Source organism: Oryx dammah, unplaced genomic scaffold (assembly GCF_014754425.2).
Source record: "Oryx dammah isolate SB20612 unplaced genomic scaffold, SCBI_Odam_1.1 HiC_scaffold_9, whole genome shotgun sequence".
NCBI classification, from domain to species: Eukaryota; Metazoa; Chordata; class Mammalia; order Artiodactyla; family Bovidae; genus Oryx; species Oryx dammah.
In genome coordinates, this window is record NW_024070193.1 from 9063664 (window position 1) to 9078857 (window position 15194).

The 15194-nt window shown below is 56.5% G+C and overlaps 1 protein-coding gene across 5 annotated transcripts in view; it reads right to left on the bottom strand.

Annotated features, from left to right (window-relative positions):
• Positions 1-3250: 3250 nt before the first annotated feature.
• PLXNB1 (plexin B1) overlaps positions 3251-15194 on the bottom strand; it is a 29503-nt gene continuing 17559 nt past the window's right edge. For 3 of the 5 annotated variants that reach the window (XM_040246908.1, XM_040246907.1, XM_040246909.1), the window contains 17 exons: positions 13578-13754; positions 13351-13499; positions 12786-12886; positions 12473-12690; positions 12150-12328; positions 11926-11992; positions 11589-11735; positions 10581-10749; positions 10191-10294; positions 10029-10113; positions 9636-9820; positions 9329-9489; positions 9077-9224; positions 6822-6886; positions 6604-6679; positions 5520-5594; positions 3251-4015 (listed from right to left, as the gene is read on the bottom strand). In XM_040246908.1, the coding sequence (XP_040102842.1) occupies positions 3911-4015; positions 5520-5594; positions 6604-6679; positions 6822-6886; positions 9077-9224; positions 9329-9489; positions 9636-9820; positions 10029-10113; positions 10191-10294; positions 10581-10749; positions 11589-11735; positions 11926-11992; positions 12150-12328; positions 12473-12690; positions 12786-12886; positions 13351-13499; positions 13578-13754 (2211 nt within the window). In that variant the 3' untranslated portion in view covers positions 3251-3910. Of the gene's footprint in view, positions 4132-5519; positions 5595-6603; positions 6680-6821; positions 6887-9076; positions 9225-9328; positions 9490-9635; positions 9821-10028; positions 10114-10190; positions 10295-10580; positions 10750-11588; positions 11736-11925; positions 11993-12149; positions 12329-12472; positions 12691-12785; positions 12887-13350; positions 13500-13577; positions 13755-15194 lie in introns of all 5 variants that reach the window. The other 2 variants (XM_040246911.1, XM_040246910.1) reach the window with 2 other exon arrangements.

Sequence of the window (15194 nt, forward strand, 5' to 3'; positions counted from 1 at the left end):
AAAAAAGAAAGTCTGACACTGTTTCCACTGTTTTCCCATCTATTTCCCATGAAGTGATGGGACCAGATGCCATGATTTTTGTTTTCTGAATGTTGAGCTTTGAGCCAACTTTTTCACTGTCTTCTTTCACTTTCATCAAGAGGCTTTTTAGTTCCTCTTCGCTTTCTGCCATAAAGGTGGTGTCATCTGCATATTTGAGGTTATTGATATTTCTCCTGGCAATCTTGATTCCAGCTTGTGCTTCTTCCAGCCCAGCGTTTCTCATGATGTACTCTGCATATAAGTTAAATAAGCAGGGTGACAATATACAGCCTTGACATACTCCTTTTCCTATTTGGAACCAGTCTGTTGTTCCATGTCTGAGATATGCAAATCAAAACAACTGAAGTATCACTTCACATTGGTCAGAATGAGCAACATCAAAAAGTCTATCAACAATAAAAACACACGTATCCCATTGTTCACTGCAGCACTATTTACAATAGCTAGAACATGGAAGCAACCTAGATGTCCATCGACGGATGAATGGATAAAGAAGTTGTGGTACATATACACAATGGAATATTACTCAGCCATAAAAAGAAACATATTTGAGTCAGTTCTGATGAGGTGGATGAATCTAGAACCTATTATACAGAATGAAGTGAGTCAGAAAGAAAAAGATAAATACAGTATTCTAACACATATATATGGAATCTAGAAAAATGGTACTGAAGAATTTATTTACAGGGCAACAATGGATAAACAGACACAGAATAGTTATGAACATGGGGAGAGAGGAGAGGGTGAGATGTATGGAAAGCGTAACATGGAAACTTACATTACCATATGTAAAATAGATAGCCAACGGGAATTTGCTGTATGGCTCAGGAAACTCAAACAGGGGCTCCGTATCAACCTAGAGGGGTGGGATGGGGAGGTAGATGGGAGGGAGTTTCAAAAGGGAGGGGATATATGAATACCTATGGCTGATTCGTGTTGAGGTTTGACAGAAAACAACAAAATTCTGTAAAGCAATTATCCTTCAATTAAAAAAATAATTTTTAAAAAGTCTATCAACAATAAATGCTAGAGAGGTAATGAGGAAATGGGGACATAACCATATCATGAGTGGAAATAGAAACTGGTGCAGTCACTACAGAGAATGTTATGGAGGTCGATCAAAAAATAAAAAATAGAATTATCATTGGTCCATCAATCACACTCTTGGACATTGATCCAGAAAAAATGAAAAATCTAATTCTAAAAGATACACTCATGCCCAATGTTCATATGTTCATAACAGCACAATTTGCAAGAACCAGCAACATAAATGTTCCCAAACAGATGCATGTATACAGAAAATGTGGTGTGTGCATATATATATGTATATACACACACATACATACACACGGGCTTCCTTGGTAGCTTAGCTGGTAAAGAATCCTCCTGCAATGCAGGAGACCCCGGTTCAATTCCTGGGTCAGGAAGATCCACTGGAGAAGGAATAGGCTACCCACTCCAGTATTCTTGGGCTTCCCTTGTGGCTCAGCTGGTAAAGAATCTGCTTGCAATGCAGGAGACCTGATTTGAACCTTGGGTTGAGAAGATCCCCTGGAGAAGGGAACAGCTACCCACTCTAGTATTCTGGTCTGGAGAATTCCATGGACTGTATTCAGTCCATGGGGTGGCAAAGAGTTGGACACGACTGAGTGACTTTCACTTTCACACATACACGCACACAGTGGAGTATTACTCAGCCATGAAGGATAAAATAATGCCATTCCTAGCAACACGGATGGACCTTGAGATTATCATCCTGAGAGGCATGAGTCAAAGACAAATATCACATGATATCACTTATATGAGGAATTGTTGTCATGGAAATGATCCTATTTGTAAAATCGAAACAGACTCATAGAAAACAAAGTTATGGTTACCCAAAGGGAAAGGAGGAAGGGTTAAATTAAGACTTGGGGATGAAAAGATACATATCCCTCTATATAAAATAAAAAAAGACTGTATAGCATGGGGAACTATATTCTGTGTCTCATAAAAACCTATAATGGAATCTGATAATGGAAAAAGAATCTGAATATATATATACACATATATCAGTTTGCTGTACACATGAAACATTACAAATTAACTATACTTCAACAAAAGAAATACAGTACTCCTGGGTCTTCTAACTGGACAATTACTCCAATATTTAAAGTTGGTGCAAGTTTTGTTAATAAAGCAAGTCACTCCCTAGACTCCTTAAGATGTCCCCAGTGATGAGAAACGAAGGTCTCTTGCATGCTAACATGTTTGTGGGAAATGTAGCATGTGAAGGTAAATGTGTTATCATCCTTCCATAATTTACAAGATAAAAAATACTTAAATGTAATACGAGAGGGCACTTTTGCGATCTTGATCAGAAAACAATTAGGGAAGGACTGATCAACCTGAATGACAAGTGTCCTACACCAACACTGTGGCTGAGACTCAAGGGGAAATCCTTAAGTTGTGCCGGGTTTAGAACGGCCACTTGCAGCCATGGTGTTTGAATGAAGCCTTGGAAGTTCCTGCCTTACTGCATAGGTTTTGTGTTCTCTGTACCCTTTATTAGAACATTCTGTGAGGGCCGAGACCTCAGAGTGTTCCGTGTGCAGGATGTGTCCATACTTACAGGCCTCCAAGTGTGCAGGTACACGGTTCTCTCCTCCCCACAGCCCTCACCTACCTCATTCCAGGCCTCCTGGAACCTGCAGAGGTCGAAGCCCCTGACACAGACACGAGTCTATCGCGGCACCCAAGACGCCTTGACTCAGAAGACAATCCAGTGACCAGGAGCCCCAGAGAATATCACAGGCTACAGGGGTTCGGGGAGTCTAGAAACTACCGAGGAAGGAACCCTAAGACCCACGCCGCCTGGAGTTCATGACATTGATGCCATCCTTTCCCAGTTCCTTTCAAAACAAACCAACAGGCACGGAGAAGTGTGAACACCCAGACTGCAGACAAGGCAGGTCTGTGTCAAGAGCCCATAGACCCCTCCACCTTGGGCTTCAGACGCCCCCTCCCCAGCCCCATCCTGGGTGGGATCTCACTTCCTTCACAGTAGCTTTGACCCCAGCAAGCCCGGCGCAGGAGTCAAGGAAAGCCCAGCCTGCCCTGTATTCCAGAGCCTTCCATGGGGGCCAGAGGCTGCAGACCCCACCTCCCCCTGGTTCCTGCCAGGCCCAGGCGCCACTGTCCAACAAAGGGAGGCTGGGCCGAGCCCACATCTCAGACACCAGACAGTGTGTTATCCTTTAATGAAGAACCGGGTGAGTGGGGCCCCCATTCTCCTGCAGGCCCCCCTGCAGCAGACACCCCTCACTCCTGGTGGCCTCGGCGGCAGGGTGGCCCTGAGGCAGCCAGCCCTGCTGAGGGGTGAGTTGGCAGTGGCCTCGAAAGGCATTCATCTCTCGGACCGAGGAACGTGGCAGCAGCAACAAGGCCGGAGGCGGCTGACGAGGTCAGGGCTGATGGAGCAGAAGGGTGGGACGGGAAGTGGGGCCTCTCCTCCTTTCTCTCTGGATCTCCCTGGGACGGAGGCCAGCGCTCACAACAGTCCAGTCTCTCCAGGGGCTGGAGGCCCTTCCGGCCCGGCCCCAGAAGCCCTTAGTCCCTGGCTCCCTGCAGACTGACGTCACACAGGCAACAGCCCACAGGGTCGCCGGGCACGGGCGGCAGACCGGGCACCAGGCCGCCAGCCTCAAGGCCCCCAGCCTGCGAAGTGAGTCCAGCGGGGCCCGGGCCAGAGCCACCAGGAGCCTGGGAGGCACCTTCCACTAACTCTGCTGCTCAGGCACTACGGGATCTAAGAAGGCGGTCTCTCCCGCGCAGTCCCGGGGCTGTCCAGGCAGGGCTGGGGCACGGCTGGCCCGTGCTCTCGCAGAGCCTACAGATCTGTGACCTTGTTCTCCACAGCCGCCGCGATCTGCTGGAGCCGATAGCCCAGCTGCATCTTCTGGGCCGTGCCGTCCTCCTCCAGGGCAGTGATGATCTGAAACGCAGAGACCAGCTCGACAGGGGGAGGCGGCCTCCTCAGCTGCTGCAGCAGTTGAGGGTAGGGGCCCGAGAAACCCTGTGGGCTGCCTCACTCACTTCTTCAGGGCCCGGCTGGAGAAAGGGAAGGGAAAATGACAGAAGAGTAGCTGCGGGGTTTTAAGGACTCCTGAGGTGGGCAATGGAGTGCCTGACTCAGGACCGGGCACTCAGGGCCGAGGAGCATCACCTCCCCTGGTAAAATCTTTTTCAGTGGAGGCCAGCCTTGCCCACCATGCTGGTCTTCTCCCCACAAGGCCTGCTGGAAGCCCAGCTCCACCCATCGTGGCTCCACATCCACCAGCCAACAAGCAAATCTGAATTCCCACGTGCCAGGTGTAGGGCAAGGAGCGGAGACCCGGTGATGTGACGTCAGATACGATCCCTGGTGTTGTGGGCTCGTTGGAGGGGATACAGCTACTGACCAATCATGGATGGTGCAAGGGCAGGGACAGGAGGACTTGCTGGCCACGCCTCCAAGAGGGGAGCGTGACACAGGCCCGTCTCCCCCACACAAGGCCGTGGCACCTGGAAGTCACGCTTGCACACCATGCCTTTGCTCACTGCCTGTCTCTACTCCAGGCCTGGGCCAGGAGGCAGGTCCTCATCTCTCAACAGCAACGGCCACATCCCTGGGGCCACGCAGATGTCCAGGCAGATGATTCCAGCAGGCACTCAGCGGGCTGCTGCATTCGTCAGCAGACCGACGGATGCTCTGATCCTGAGGCCTAGCCCAGAATCCCCCCAAAACCCCCTCACTGGCTCCATCATGCCCTCACCTGCCCCAGACCCTACGTCTGGACCCTCTTCTCTGTCTGTACCTGCAGGCCAGCCAGGCCCATGCCCACAGAGATGGCCTACACTGCACACTGCCATGTGAGGCCTCAGGTAGGGGTCTGAGCGAGAACAAGTCCATCAGTTCTAGTCTCTGTCGTGTCCAACTCTTTGCGACCCCATGGACTGTAGCCCACCAGGCTCCTCTGTCCATGGGATTCTCCAGCAAGAATGCTGGAGCCATTCCCTTCTCCAAGGGATCTTCCCAGCCCAGGGATCGAACCCAAGTCTCCTGCATTCCAGCCAGATTCTTTACTGTCTGAGTCACCAGGGAAGCCTGAACTAAGTGAGTGGTCCGTCAATTGGATTTTTCAACCTTGGAGGGTATGTGAATTCATTTTATAGTCATGGGGGAGTCAGGGAGAGGGAGTGACTCCATCAGCGCACGTCTGGGGCCAACGTGGCACCCTCTCCAGGCCCTGATGGACCCCCCGCCATCCCCGCCACCCGGCCCAGGAGCCCTGCCAGGGGCCCCGGATGGGGAGGGTGGTAGCAGGTAAGAGTCAGGCCAATACCAGGAAGTGCACGGCAAGACCAAACACTGCCCGAGCCCACCGCTCTGTGCCTGGGGGAGACACGGAGCCAGTCACCCGCTCCCGTCATTCTGACCACGCCCAGGTCCTGCTCACCTGGTCATAGTATTTGTTGATATACTTGTAGAGCTCATGCAGGGCCACTCGAGCCCCCAGGTCTCCGGAGTAGTTCTAGGAGGAGGAGAGACAAGAGGTTTTAGAGCTAAGGGGTGCTGCCAGCCCCTAGAGGAGGCCCAGGACCCCAGGGAAGGGGAGTGGGGGAGAGGGCTCCGGAGGCAGAGGAAGGAGCAGAGCCTGGTGTCGGGGAAGTGGAGCCCCTCTCTCGATGAGGGGCTGCCAGGCTCAGCCGGGCACAGGACAGAGCCAAAAAGGGCCTCGTGGGTGGAGAGACCCCGGCTCTGCAGTTTCCCAGGCCCTGGGGTCTCCACTGGGGCCCTGCCTCTCTCCCCTTCCAGGCTCCAGCTGGGACCCTCTGTCACCCCAGGGGACCGCAGAGCCCAGCAGGATGGACACTGCTCACAGCCTGTGACCCAACCCTGCTCTGCTCCGATCTCACTCAAGCCTGTCCCCTCAGGTCACACCCGGGCCCCTCCCTGGGGACCTCTCTGAGCCTCAGCCTCCTCTTCAGGACGATGGAGTCGATGTCTCCTAACTTGTAGAGCTCTTCTACGAGTGCAGTGAGAGGGAATCGAAGCACCCCACCCACAGCAACACGCCCAGCTGTAGCTGCTATTTGTTCTGCGGTTGTGATCTTCATCATCTCGGTTTCAGATTTAACATCGTTCATAAATTCCCCAGAGTGTGTGTTTGGGGGCTGTTTTAGGAGTAGGCGAAGGCAGGTCTACACTGCCCAGGAAGCAGAGCAGTAGGATGTGGACAGGCTGGGCCAGACAGTCCTGGGGTTCAATCCCCGCCTCCTCGCTGCCTGGGGACCGTGGTCCACAAACCCTGAAGGGCTGCAAACATCTTAACACCCAGCTGAGTCCGGTCAGGTGGTAGCTGCCGGGACAAGACTCTGCTGCTCTCTGATGAGATGCTGGGAGCCCTGGTATTTTATAGAGGCAGCGGAAACACTCTTCGGAGGCCCCAGGACTTCCCTGTAAAGGAGCAGTGTGAAGCAGGCAGGACCCTTGGGGCAGAAGGCCTGTGCCCAATCCAAGGAGCAGATGGAGGACCGTACCCGAGACAGCTCGGCCAGGATGGAGTTCATTTCTTGATCACTGGCGGGGATGGTCTGTCTGATGTCTGCATAGTACCTACCAGAGATTATGGGTCCAAAAGTCACTAGGGAAACAAACCCTTCCTCACCCCACCAAGCCCACCCCGGGGGCCTCCGCTGTAAACACCCACCCATCCATCCACTGGTTATCTTCCAGACCCAACTCCTTCCCCTCGTACCTTTCCACCATCCGTTTGTACCGGGGAATATCGCGAGCATACAGAAGTTTGTTGATGGGGGAGTCCTGGGTGCCAGTAGGCAAGCAGCAAAAGCAAAGAAAGGATGAGAGCCCTGTTAGAGTCCCCAGCACTGCTTCAGTTTTAAAACTCAGTCCTCAGCCTTCCTTGGTGGCCCAGTGGTAAGGACTCTGGCCTGCCAATGCAGGAGACGCAGGTTCCATCCCTGATCCGGGAAGATGCCACAGGCCTCCGGGCAACGAAGCCCCTGCGCCACCACTCCTGAGCCTGTGCTCGAGAGCCCAGGAGCCGCAACTACTGAGATCACGTGCTGCAACTCTGAAGCCAGGCACCCTAGAGCCCATGCTCCACATCCAGAGAAGCCACCGCGATGAGAGGCCCCTACCCTGCACCCCACTCACTGCAACTAGGGAAAAGCCCGCACAGCGAGGAAGACCCAGCACAGCTGAAAACAAATAAATAAAGTGAACACAAATCAAAAGAAAACTAAGTCCTGAATCACAGGAAACCTCCTCAGTCCCAGGCAAGCCGGATGGTTGGTCACCCCAGCTCCTTCCTTCCGTCACCCCTCCCCACTGTCCCACCTCTGCCATCATCACCTTGAACTTCTCCCCCTCTCTCTCCAAGGTCATCTCTCAGCTCCACATGCCTCCACCCAGACCCGGCAGGGAACTGGCGAGCTGCGTGGAGCCCTAACACTGCTTCTCCACGTGCTGTCCATTCTCCACGGACTCATCTTAAAACTCAGGAAACTAACCCGGAAATTCAATTACATTGCCCCAGACCATCTCACTCGCGCATGGCTGAGCTGGGACTTGAAGCAGGTCTCTCTCCGATCAGGGCCCACAGTCTAACAGGACCAGACACATCCTCTACCACCGCACTGGGCTCCAGTCCCAGTTCTGTCCCGGTGGCTGCAGACCGCACTTCCGTTCTCGGGACCTGCTGCCTCATCCTACAGCTGCGGGGAGGGTGGGGCGAGACTGCACTGCCCGCTGAGAGCCAAGGTCTGAGACCAGACCAGATGCCTGCTTCTCAGTCGCTCTCCGCAGGAGTGCCCTCAGCATCCTGGTTTGCCCTATTCCTGACTCACCCAGGAAGCACCTGCAGTACTGCCAGGAAGTGGGGGCTGTGTGAAGATCAGACATCAGAACCCGGACACCAGAGAGCACACACCCTGGAGGGGACCCCTGGGTCCCGGTGTGGCCCTGTGGGTCTCAGCTCATCATGGGCAGAGTGATGAGAGCTCACAGACCAGAAGATGGCTCCCAACAGACAGCTCTACGGATCAGAGCCTCCCATCTTGTTTCTCCATATAGGGCTAGGCACAGGCCTCTCAGAGGTCCCAGGCCAACTGTGGCCCAGCGGACCAGGCTAAGCAGAGCCCGACTACACGCCTGAGGAGCCCCGAGGGTCCTCCCCGCTGGGTACCTGTGCAGTCCCAGCGGGGACCCGGTATCAGTCTTGGACTCCCTGGGTTCTGACCCCTGTGACAACTGACCTGCACCCTCTGTGCCACCAGGCAGCCGTGGTCAGCTCCTGCTCCGTGCTTCCCGGCTCCCCTATCCGCACATCCCTGCTCTCCTAGCCCTCCCCGGACTCTCCCCCTTGTACTGCCCTAGCTGGTGGAAATCTCCTCTGCTGCCCTTGGAATCCAGTCCCCCAGGCAGCCTGGAGATGCTCGGCATTTACAGAATCCACGTCTCTGCCTAGAGACCGCCTGGCGGCCCCTCCTCCAAGTCTGAGCTCACGACAGCCAAAGGCCCAGGGATCAGAAGACACCCCTCCCTTTTTCTCATCCCCACATCCAACCCACAGCTCCTGCCTGCCCTGTACCCTCTTGTTCCAGCTTGAACACGGCCACTGCTCGTCCCAGGGACAGCACAGCTTCTGCCCTGTCCCCAGGCCCTCAGTGGCTCCCCATCACCCTCAGGGTGAGCCCTCACCAAGTGGCCCTGGCCTCCTGCCACACTCACCAGCACCTGCTGCCTTGTCTTGACGTGAATCGGCACACGTGGCCCCGGCCCTTGTTACATCACAAGGCTGGGGCATGGCCACCTCCCAGGGAGCCCAGGGACAAAGCCTGGCCCAGGGCCGGGGTCAAAGGCCTCCCATATCCTCCTCCCTGACATCCTCCAGAAAGCTGGGAATTTCCAAGTGAGCACAGCACAGTCCACCCCCGGCCAGGCCGCCCCACCCACCCCCCACACCCTCCCGGCCCCCCCCGACTGGCTCACCCGGCCCAACTTGTGGTCAGCCAGGGTGCAGGCATCCATGAAGGTCTGGGCGATGACCAGGAGCACTGCGTCCATATTGTCGGATGTCTGCACGTCAAACACGAACTGCGGGTTTTTGATTATGTTGATCCAGAACCTCAGAGGCAAGCTGCAAGGGGTGAGATGGAGGGATGGGAGTGGCCGATGAGCAGCATGTGGGAGGCAGGCGGGGCCCCATACTGAGCAGGCCCACCCAGCCCGCCCCGCCCCCACCTGTTGGTCTTCCAGATGTGGACGGTGTCCTGGTCTGAGATACCGTGCTGCTGGGCCTGCTCGTCCAGCAGGTCGAAGAAGTACTTAATGGCGAGTGGCACCGGGCGGCTGGTGCTGAGGATCACCTGGAACAGGTCATCCACGAACTTCTGCAGGGTCCCCTGTGGGAGGGGTGGGCGGATGCACAGGAGGTGCGGTCAGCAGGGGACCTCGGCCCGGCCCGGCCTCAGCCGCCTCGTGACACCACGTGAGCCCCGCACGCCCCACCTCCATCCCACTGCCTGTCCCATCCCTGCCCGAGTGCCACCTTCATGGATAGCAGCCGTGTCAGGTAGATCTCTGGGATGGCCTTGGCCCGCTCCCGCTCCCCGCCCCGAAGGCTGCCCCTCCGAGGCCTGGGCGGCTCCGGCTCCTCGCTGGGCTTCACCAGGTGCCAGGGCCGGATGCCCCCCTCGTCCACATCCTCCAGCATCGGGGTCCCTGTGCCGAGACCTTACAGCTTGTCACCCCTTGTCAGTGCCCGCTGCCCTAGGCCCCCGGGGTCCTGCCAACACCCAGCAGTGTGGGGACCCCAGCCCCGCCCTGGGTGGAAGGGAAGCCCACCCTGAGATCCAGAGGACCTTCTCCCATTACTGGACACCAGGCAAACCAAGGGCAGAGGACTGTGATGGGGGAGGGGAGCAGGGGGATAGGTACTCACTCTCTCCTGGTACGTAATCCTGGCTTTCCCGGAGGACGTGCTTGGTGAGGCAGGGCACGAGGGCCACAGTTGCTCCGTCGGGGACCTGCTGACCACGGTCGGTGACCCCTCTGCCAGCCTGCCCCCCACACCCCCACCCCGTTCAGCTCCCGCCCCTCCCACCTTGTAATGCTGCAAAGTGTTCAGGCGCCGCCACAGACCCTGGATCTCAGATGTCACGTCCTCGTCAGAAAGAATGAGATGCCCGGCCACCCCAGACCGCCACTCTGCAGGGACAAGGCGGGCTCAGTCCAGGGCTTTCAGGACACCCTTCCTGCAGCGGGGGCTGTCCCCTCTTCCCAGAGGCACTGGCTCCTCCGTGAAGAGCAACCTCATCTAACTTCTTGGAAGAGCAGAAACGGGCCCCTACCAGGCGCTAGGTCATCCCTGCAGAGATGCTGCAGAGTCCACCCGCCTCCCCCTGCGCCTCGGTGATAAGATGACCCTGCAGAGCTGGTCTAGGGCCAGCCCTAGCCTCGGGGTACCCAGGCCACCCTTCCCCTCCACCCTCACCAACATCCAGGGTGCGGGGATCTGGCCGCTGGGCAAGGGGCACTCCTTTATAAAGCTGATCCAGCATTTTCTCCTTGGCCTGGGAGATGGTGTCACAGTCCAGGACCTTCACGGGCACACCCTGGGCTTCTCCCGCTCCATGCCCCACAGCCAGCAGCGCATTCAAGGTCTGTGCATGACACGTGGGGGCAGTCAGGGCTCACGGCACACACGGGACAACCAAGATGTCAAGGCCAAGGACGGGGACAACCCATGAAGAAGCCACTGCCTCTGACCTCCAGGCACCACACAGTCACCCACTTGTGTCTCTTCACCTGCCTGCCTCCCCACGGACAGCGGCGCCCTCCACCCCATGCCCAGTGCGCTAGGGGCTATCGGGTGAATAGCAGAAAAAAAGTGGGAGAGCACCAGGCCCTCTGCACTCGGATCCCCAGGCTCCTTGGCTCAGCCGGTCAGGCCAAGGAACCTAAGAAAACCTGCGTAAGAAGTGGAGTCCCTGCCAGCTGGCCAGAGGAGCAGGTAGGCAGAGTCTGAGCGGGATTTTCCCCAAAAGAACTCCACGCAGGGCACCAAGGGGAAAGCAAACCCAGAGAGAAAGGATGTGCAGGTCTGCCAGGGTGACTCCCAGCCTGGTGGGCTCAACCGCACCCCTGGATAAGACATGGGTCAGGTAGACACTCAGGCCCCGACACAGCAAGGACCTGGGCTGGCTGCTCCCTAGACCCTGGCTGTGGGTACCCTGACTCCATTCCAAACCTGGGGAACCTCTGAGCCTTGGATCTTCAAGGTCTGGCCCTCAAGCCTCTATCCTGTAGCCTGCCAGCCGGAAGTTAGGCTGGCTCCAATCAGATGCAGATAATCACACGTGATCACCCTGCTCACCCTCATGGAGACTGACTCACCAGCAAGCATGCATGCATATGCGCGTGCGTGTACAAACACACCCACACTCTCTCTCTCTCTCTCTCTCTCACTGTCACTCTCTCCCTCTCTCTCTCTCTCTCTCACCAGGGGCCGGTACTCCACATCCTCTCGGAGCAGGCGGTTGTCATTCAGGGTGTATTTGGCTTTGCCAGTCACACTGTCTACTGGCCCTTTGTCCACTTGATGCTTAATTCCACGGAAAAGCATGTACAAAGGCTCCCCTACTGCGTCCTAGGGAAGCAGCAGGCAGTTAGGGCTCCCAGGGAGGGTGACAAGCACGGGGAAGGGACAGGATGCAGGCCACAGAAGACTAAAGGTGACTCAGGACGTGTTGGGCAGGGGCATGCGGGGCAAGAAGCTGTGCAGGCCAAAGTCCCGACCCTCCCCGGAGGGGAGCCTCATTCGCCTCTGCCTCGCTCACCCTCACAAAAGTGTAGAGGCAGATGGACATCCAGTTGGTGAGCAGCTTCTCCACTACGGTCTCTGTCCTGGGATGACAAGGAGCAGGGGAGGACAGAGTCAGCAGGTGCGGGGGCGCACAGGGCTGTCGATTTGGCAGACCCCAGACCTGGAGGGCCTGACTTAGGTCTTGGCTCCCGCTGTCCCCAGCCCCCCGGCCCCATGGCTGCTGGTGGACACACAGACCTGCGCAGCATCAACTTGGGATTCTTGGCCACATACTGGGCCACCAGGTCACTGAGCAGGGTGCGCAGGATGTCGGTGAAGTACTCCAGCTTTCCATGCAGCGCCACGGTGAGCAGAGACGCCACGTAGGCGCGGTCCCGGGCTGAGAAGGTGCGCTGGCTCTCCAGGGTGTGGATGAACTGGCACCAGGGAGAGGGGACAACGGGTGGGCAGGGAGGGCGGATTCAGAAACGGAGGGGCTGAGAAGGGGCGGGGCCGGAGGGCTCGGGGGCTCCCTCCCCACCCTTGGAGGGTCGGGATGGAGGGGCCAGAGGAGCTGGCACCTTGGTCAAGAAGAGCTTGCTGTTGAGCAGGTTGGACAGCTGCCCCAGCCCCTGCTCCACGGTGGGGCGCCTGCTCTCAGGCACGCCCAGGTCCCGGTGCAAGGGCGACTCCTGGTGCCCAGGGAAGAAGACCCTCTCGGCATACACCTTGTAGTCGAGGAAGGGGATGCCGCTACCCAGAAGGTCACTGGTGAGGTCGGTCATCTCGGTCATCAGGTCTGTGGAGCAGAAGAGGCAGGTGTGGGCACAGATCCCAGGAGACAGGAGCAGGCTGGGTGCGGAGCCCTGGGGCGTGGGGCCTGGGCAGCCTCACCTGTGAACTCCTTCTTGCAACGGTCCCGCACACTGCTCTCCAGGTTCTCCAGTTGGATCTGTACTTTCTTATAGTCCCTCAGGGCCTGCTTGCTCTTCCTCCTGCTCAGCACCAAGGTCAAGGCAGGGAAGGCCAGGGGAGGCCTGAGCCCTTGCAGGGTCCCACCAGGCCCGGGCCAACCCCAGTCTAACCCAGCCATTACCAGCAAGCCAGGGTCTAGAATAATTCAACCTGTCTCATCCTAGGCAAGTCACTCCCACCCGTGACCCAGCCTAGCCTGGGATCAGTAAACTGTAACAGGGCCAGGTCTGGCCCCTGGCCGGCTTTTGTAAATAAAGATTCGTTGGAACACAGCCATACTTGTGTGTTTGTACACTGTCTGTAGCTATTGCCGGGCTGGAATGGCAGAGCTGAGCCACTGCTGCTGAGACTGCCTGACCCACAAAGCCCAGAAGAGTCTCCTGCCCTTTCTAGGAAGAGTTTGCCGACCGGTGGTCTAGTGTGCCCCTTCCCAATCCAACAACCCTGTCACCTGCCCAGACCAGCCACACCTGGCTATACTCACCTGTACATAAGGACGATGATGATGACACCCAGAGCCAGGAGAGAGGTGCCCACCCCCAAGCCCACCTGGGCTGCCAGGGGAAAAGCCACGGGGCTCTCGCCATCGTACTGCACATGGCCCAGGGAGAAACGAAGGTTCCCCATCTGCACCTGCAAGGGGAGCCCCTTGTGAGTGCGAGTTCAGGGCACACCCAGGGCCCGTCCCAGCCCAGCGCTTTGCCCGCTGACCGTGAACTCGGGCAAGGCGTCGAGCGCCTCCCGGAGGGCATGGTGCCAGGGGAGGGGCTGCTCCATGGGAGGTTCGCAGTACAGGTGGTGCCGGGTCAGTGTCTTCACCACGCACGGGCCGTCCCCGATCAGGGCCACTACCTCCTCCTTGGACATTGCGAGGTCCAGATTCTCCCCCTGGAACATGGGGTCACTGATCGATCACTCAGAACTCTTCCCTAAAGGGAGGAGCTGATGGTCACTCAGATCTTATCTCCCCAAACACGGGAAGGATGGTCCTGAGACCCACCCGCAGGAGCAGGGTTCATGGTGTCTTGGCCCTTCTTGCCCTGCACATGGGGTGACAACCCCATGATGTTTCCCAAGCTGCCTCCTGACCTTTTCTGCCCCTCCCTATCCTCCTTCCTTTTCCTGGAAAAGTCTTAAACTTTTCCAGAGCTAAAAGTCTGGAGAATAGGACTTGCCTGGTGGTCCAGAGGATGGGAACCCACTTGCCAATGCAGGAGACATGGGTTTAATCCCCGGTCCAGGAAGATTCCACATGCCGAGAAGCAACTAAAGCCCGTGGACCACAGCTACTGAACCCCTGTGCCCCACGTGCCATGCAACAGGCGTGGGGGGAGCTTGTGATGAGAGGCCCGAGCCCTGCAACCACAAAGAGTGGCCCCCACTCTCTGCAACTGGGGGGAGCTTGCACAGAGTAAAGAAGACCCAGCATAATCAAAAATGAATATAGGGACTTCCTGGTGGTCCAGTGGCTGAGACTCCGTGCTCCCAATGCCAGGGGCCCAGGTTCCATCCCTGATCGGGGAACTAGATCCCACATGCCACAGTAACTAAGAATTCACATGTCGCAGCTAAAGAACCTGAATGCTGCATCGAAGATGGAAGATCCTGCCACGCCGCAACTAAGACCAAGTACAGTCAAATAAATTAATAAATATTTTTGAAAAATAAATAAACATAAATAATGTTTTTAAAAAAGGATGCAATGATCTGTGGGGAAAAAAAAAAAGAGGAATCCACCTGCCAATGCAGGGGACATGAATTCAATCCCTGGTCTGGAAAGATTCCACATGCCGTGGAACGGCTAAGCCCATGTGCCACAACTTCTGAACCCATGAGACCAAGAGTCGTGCAACAAGAGAAGCCACCACAATGAGAAGCCCGCGCACTCCAGCTAGAGAGTTAGCCCCCAATTACTGCAACTAGAGAAATCCCATGCAGCAACGAAGACCCAGCACAGCCAAACAAACAAACAAACATTTAAAAAGTCTGGAGAACATAAAGCTGGGGCCAAATCCTGCCCAGGGACCTAAAGAAGCAGAGCCCCTGTGGTGTCTGCTGGCTCACTGGGTGGGCAATGGTGGGCTATCTACCTATGGCCTTTCAGGGTCCCACCTACTGCATGTGTCAGAACACGCACCAAGTACGTGTCTGCATGAGACAGGCTGCCAAGTGGCAATTAGCCCAGGCACCTGCTGTGTACCTGACCACCACAGCGTGCGCCAAGCCATTTACATACTGTTATTCAGACACCTGCCACAGAGCGTGTCAGGACCCAGGCCACGGGACCCAATCCAGGCACCCCACCACCAGCCCCCTCAGCAGCCGCCG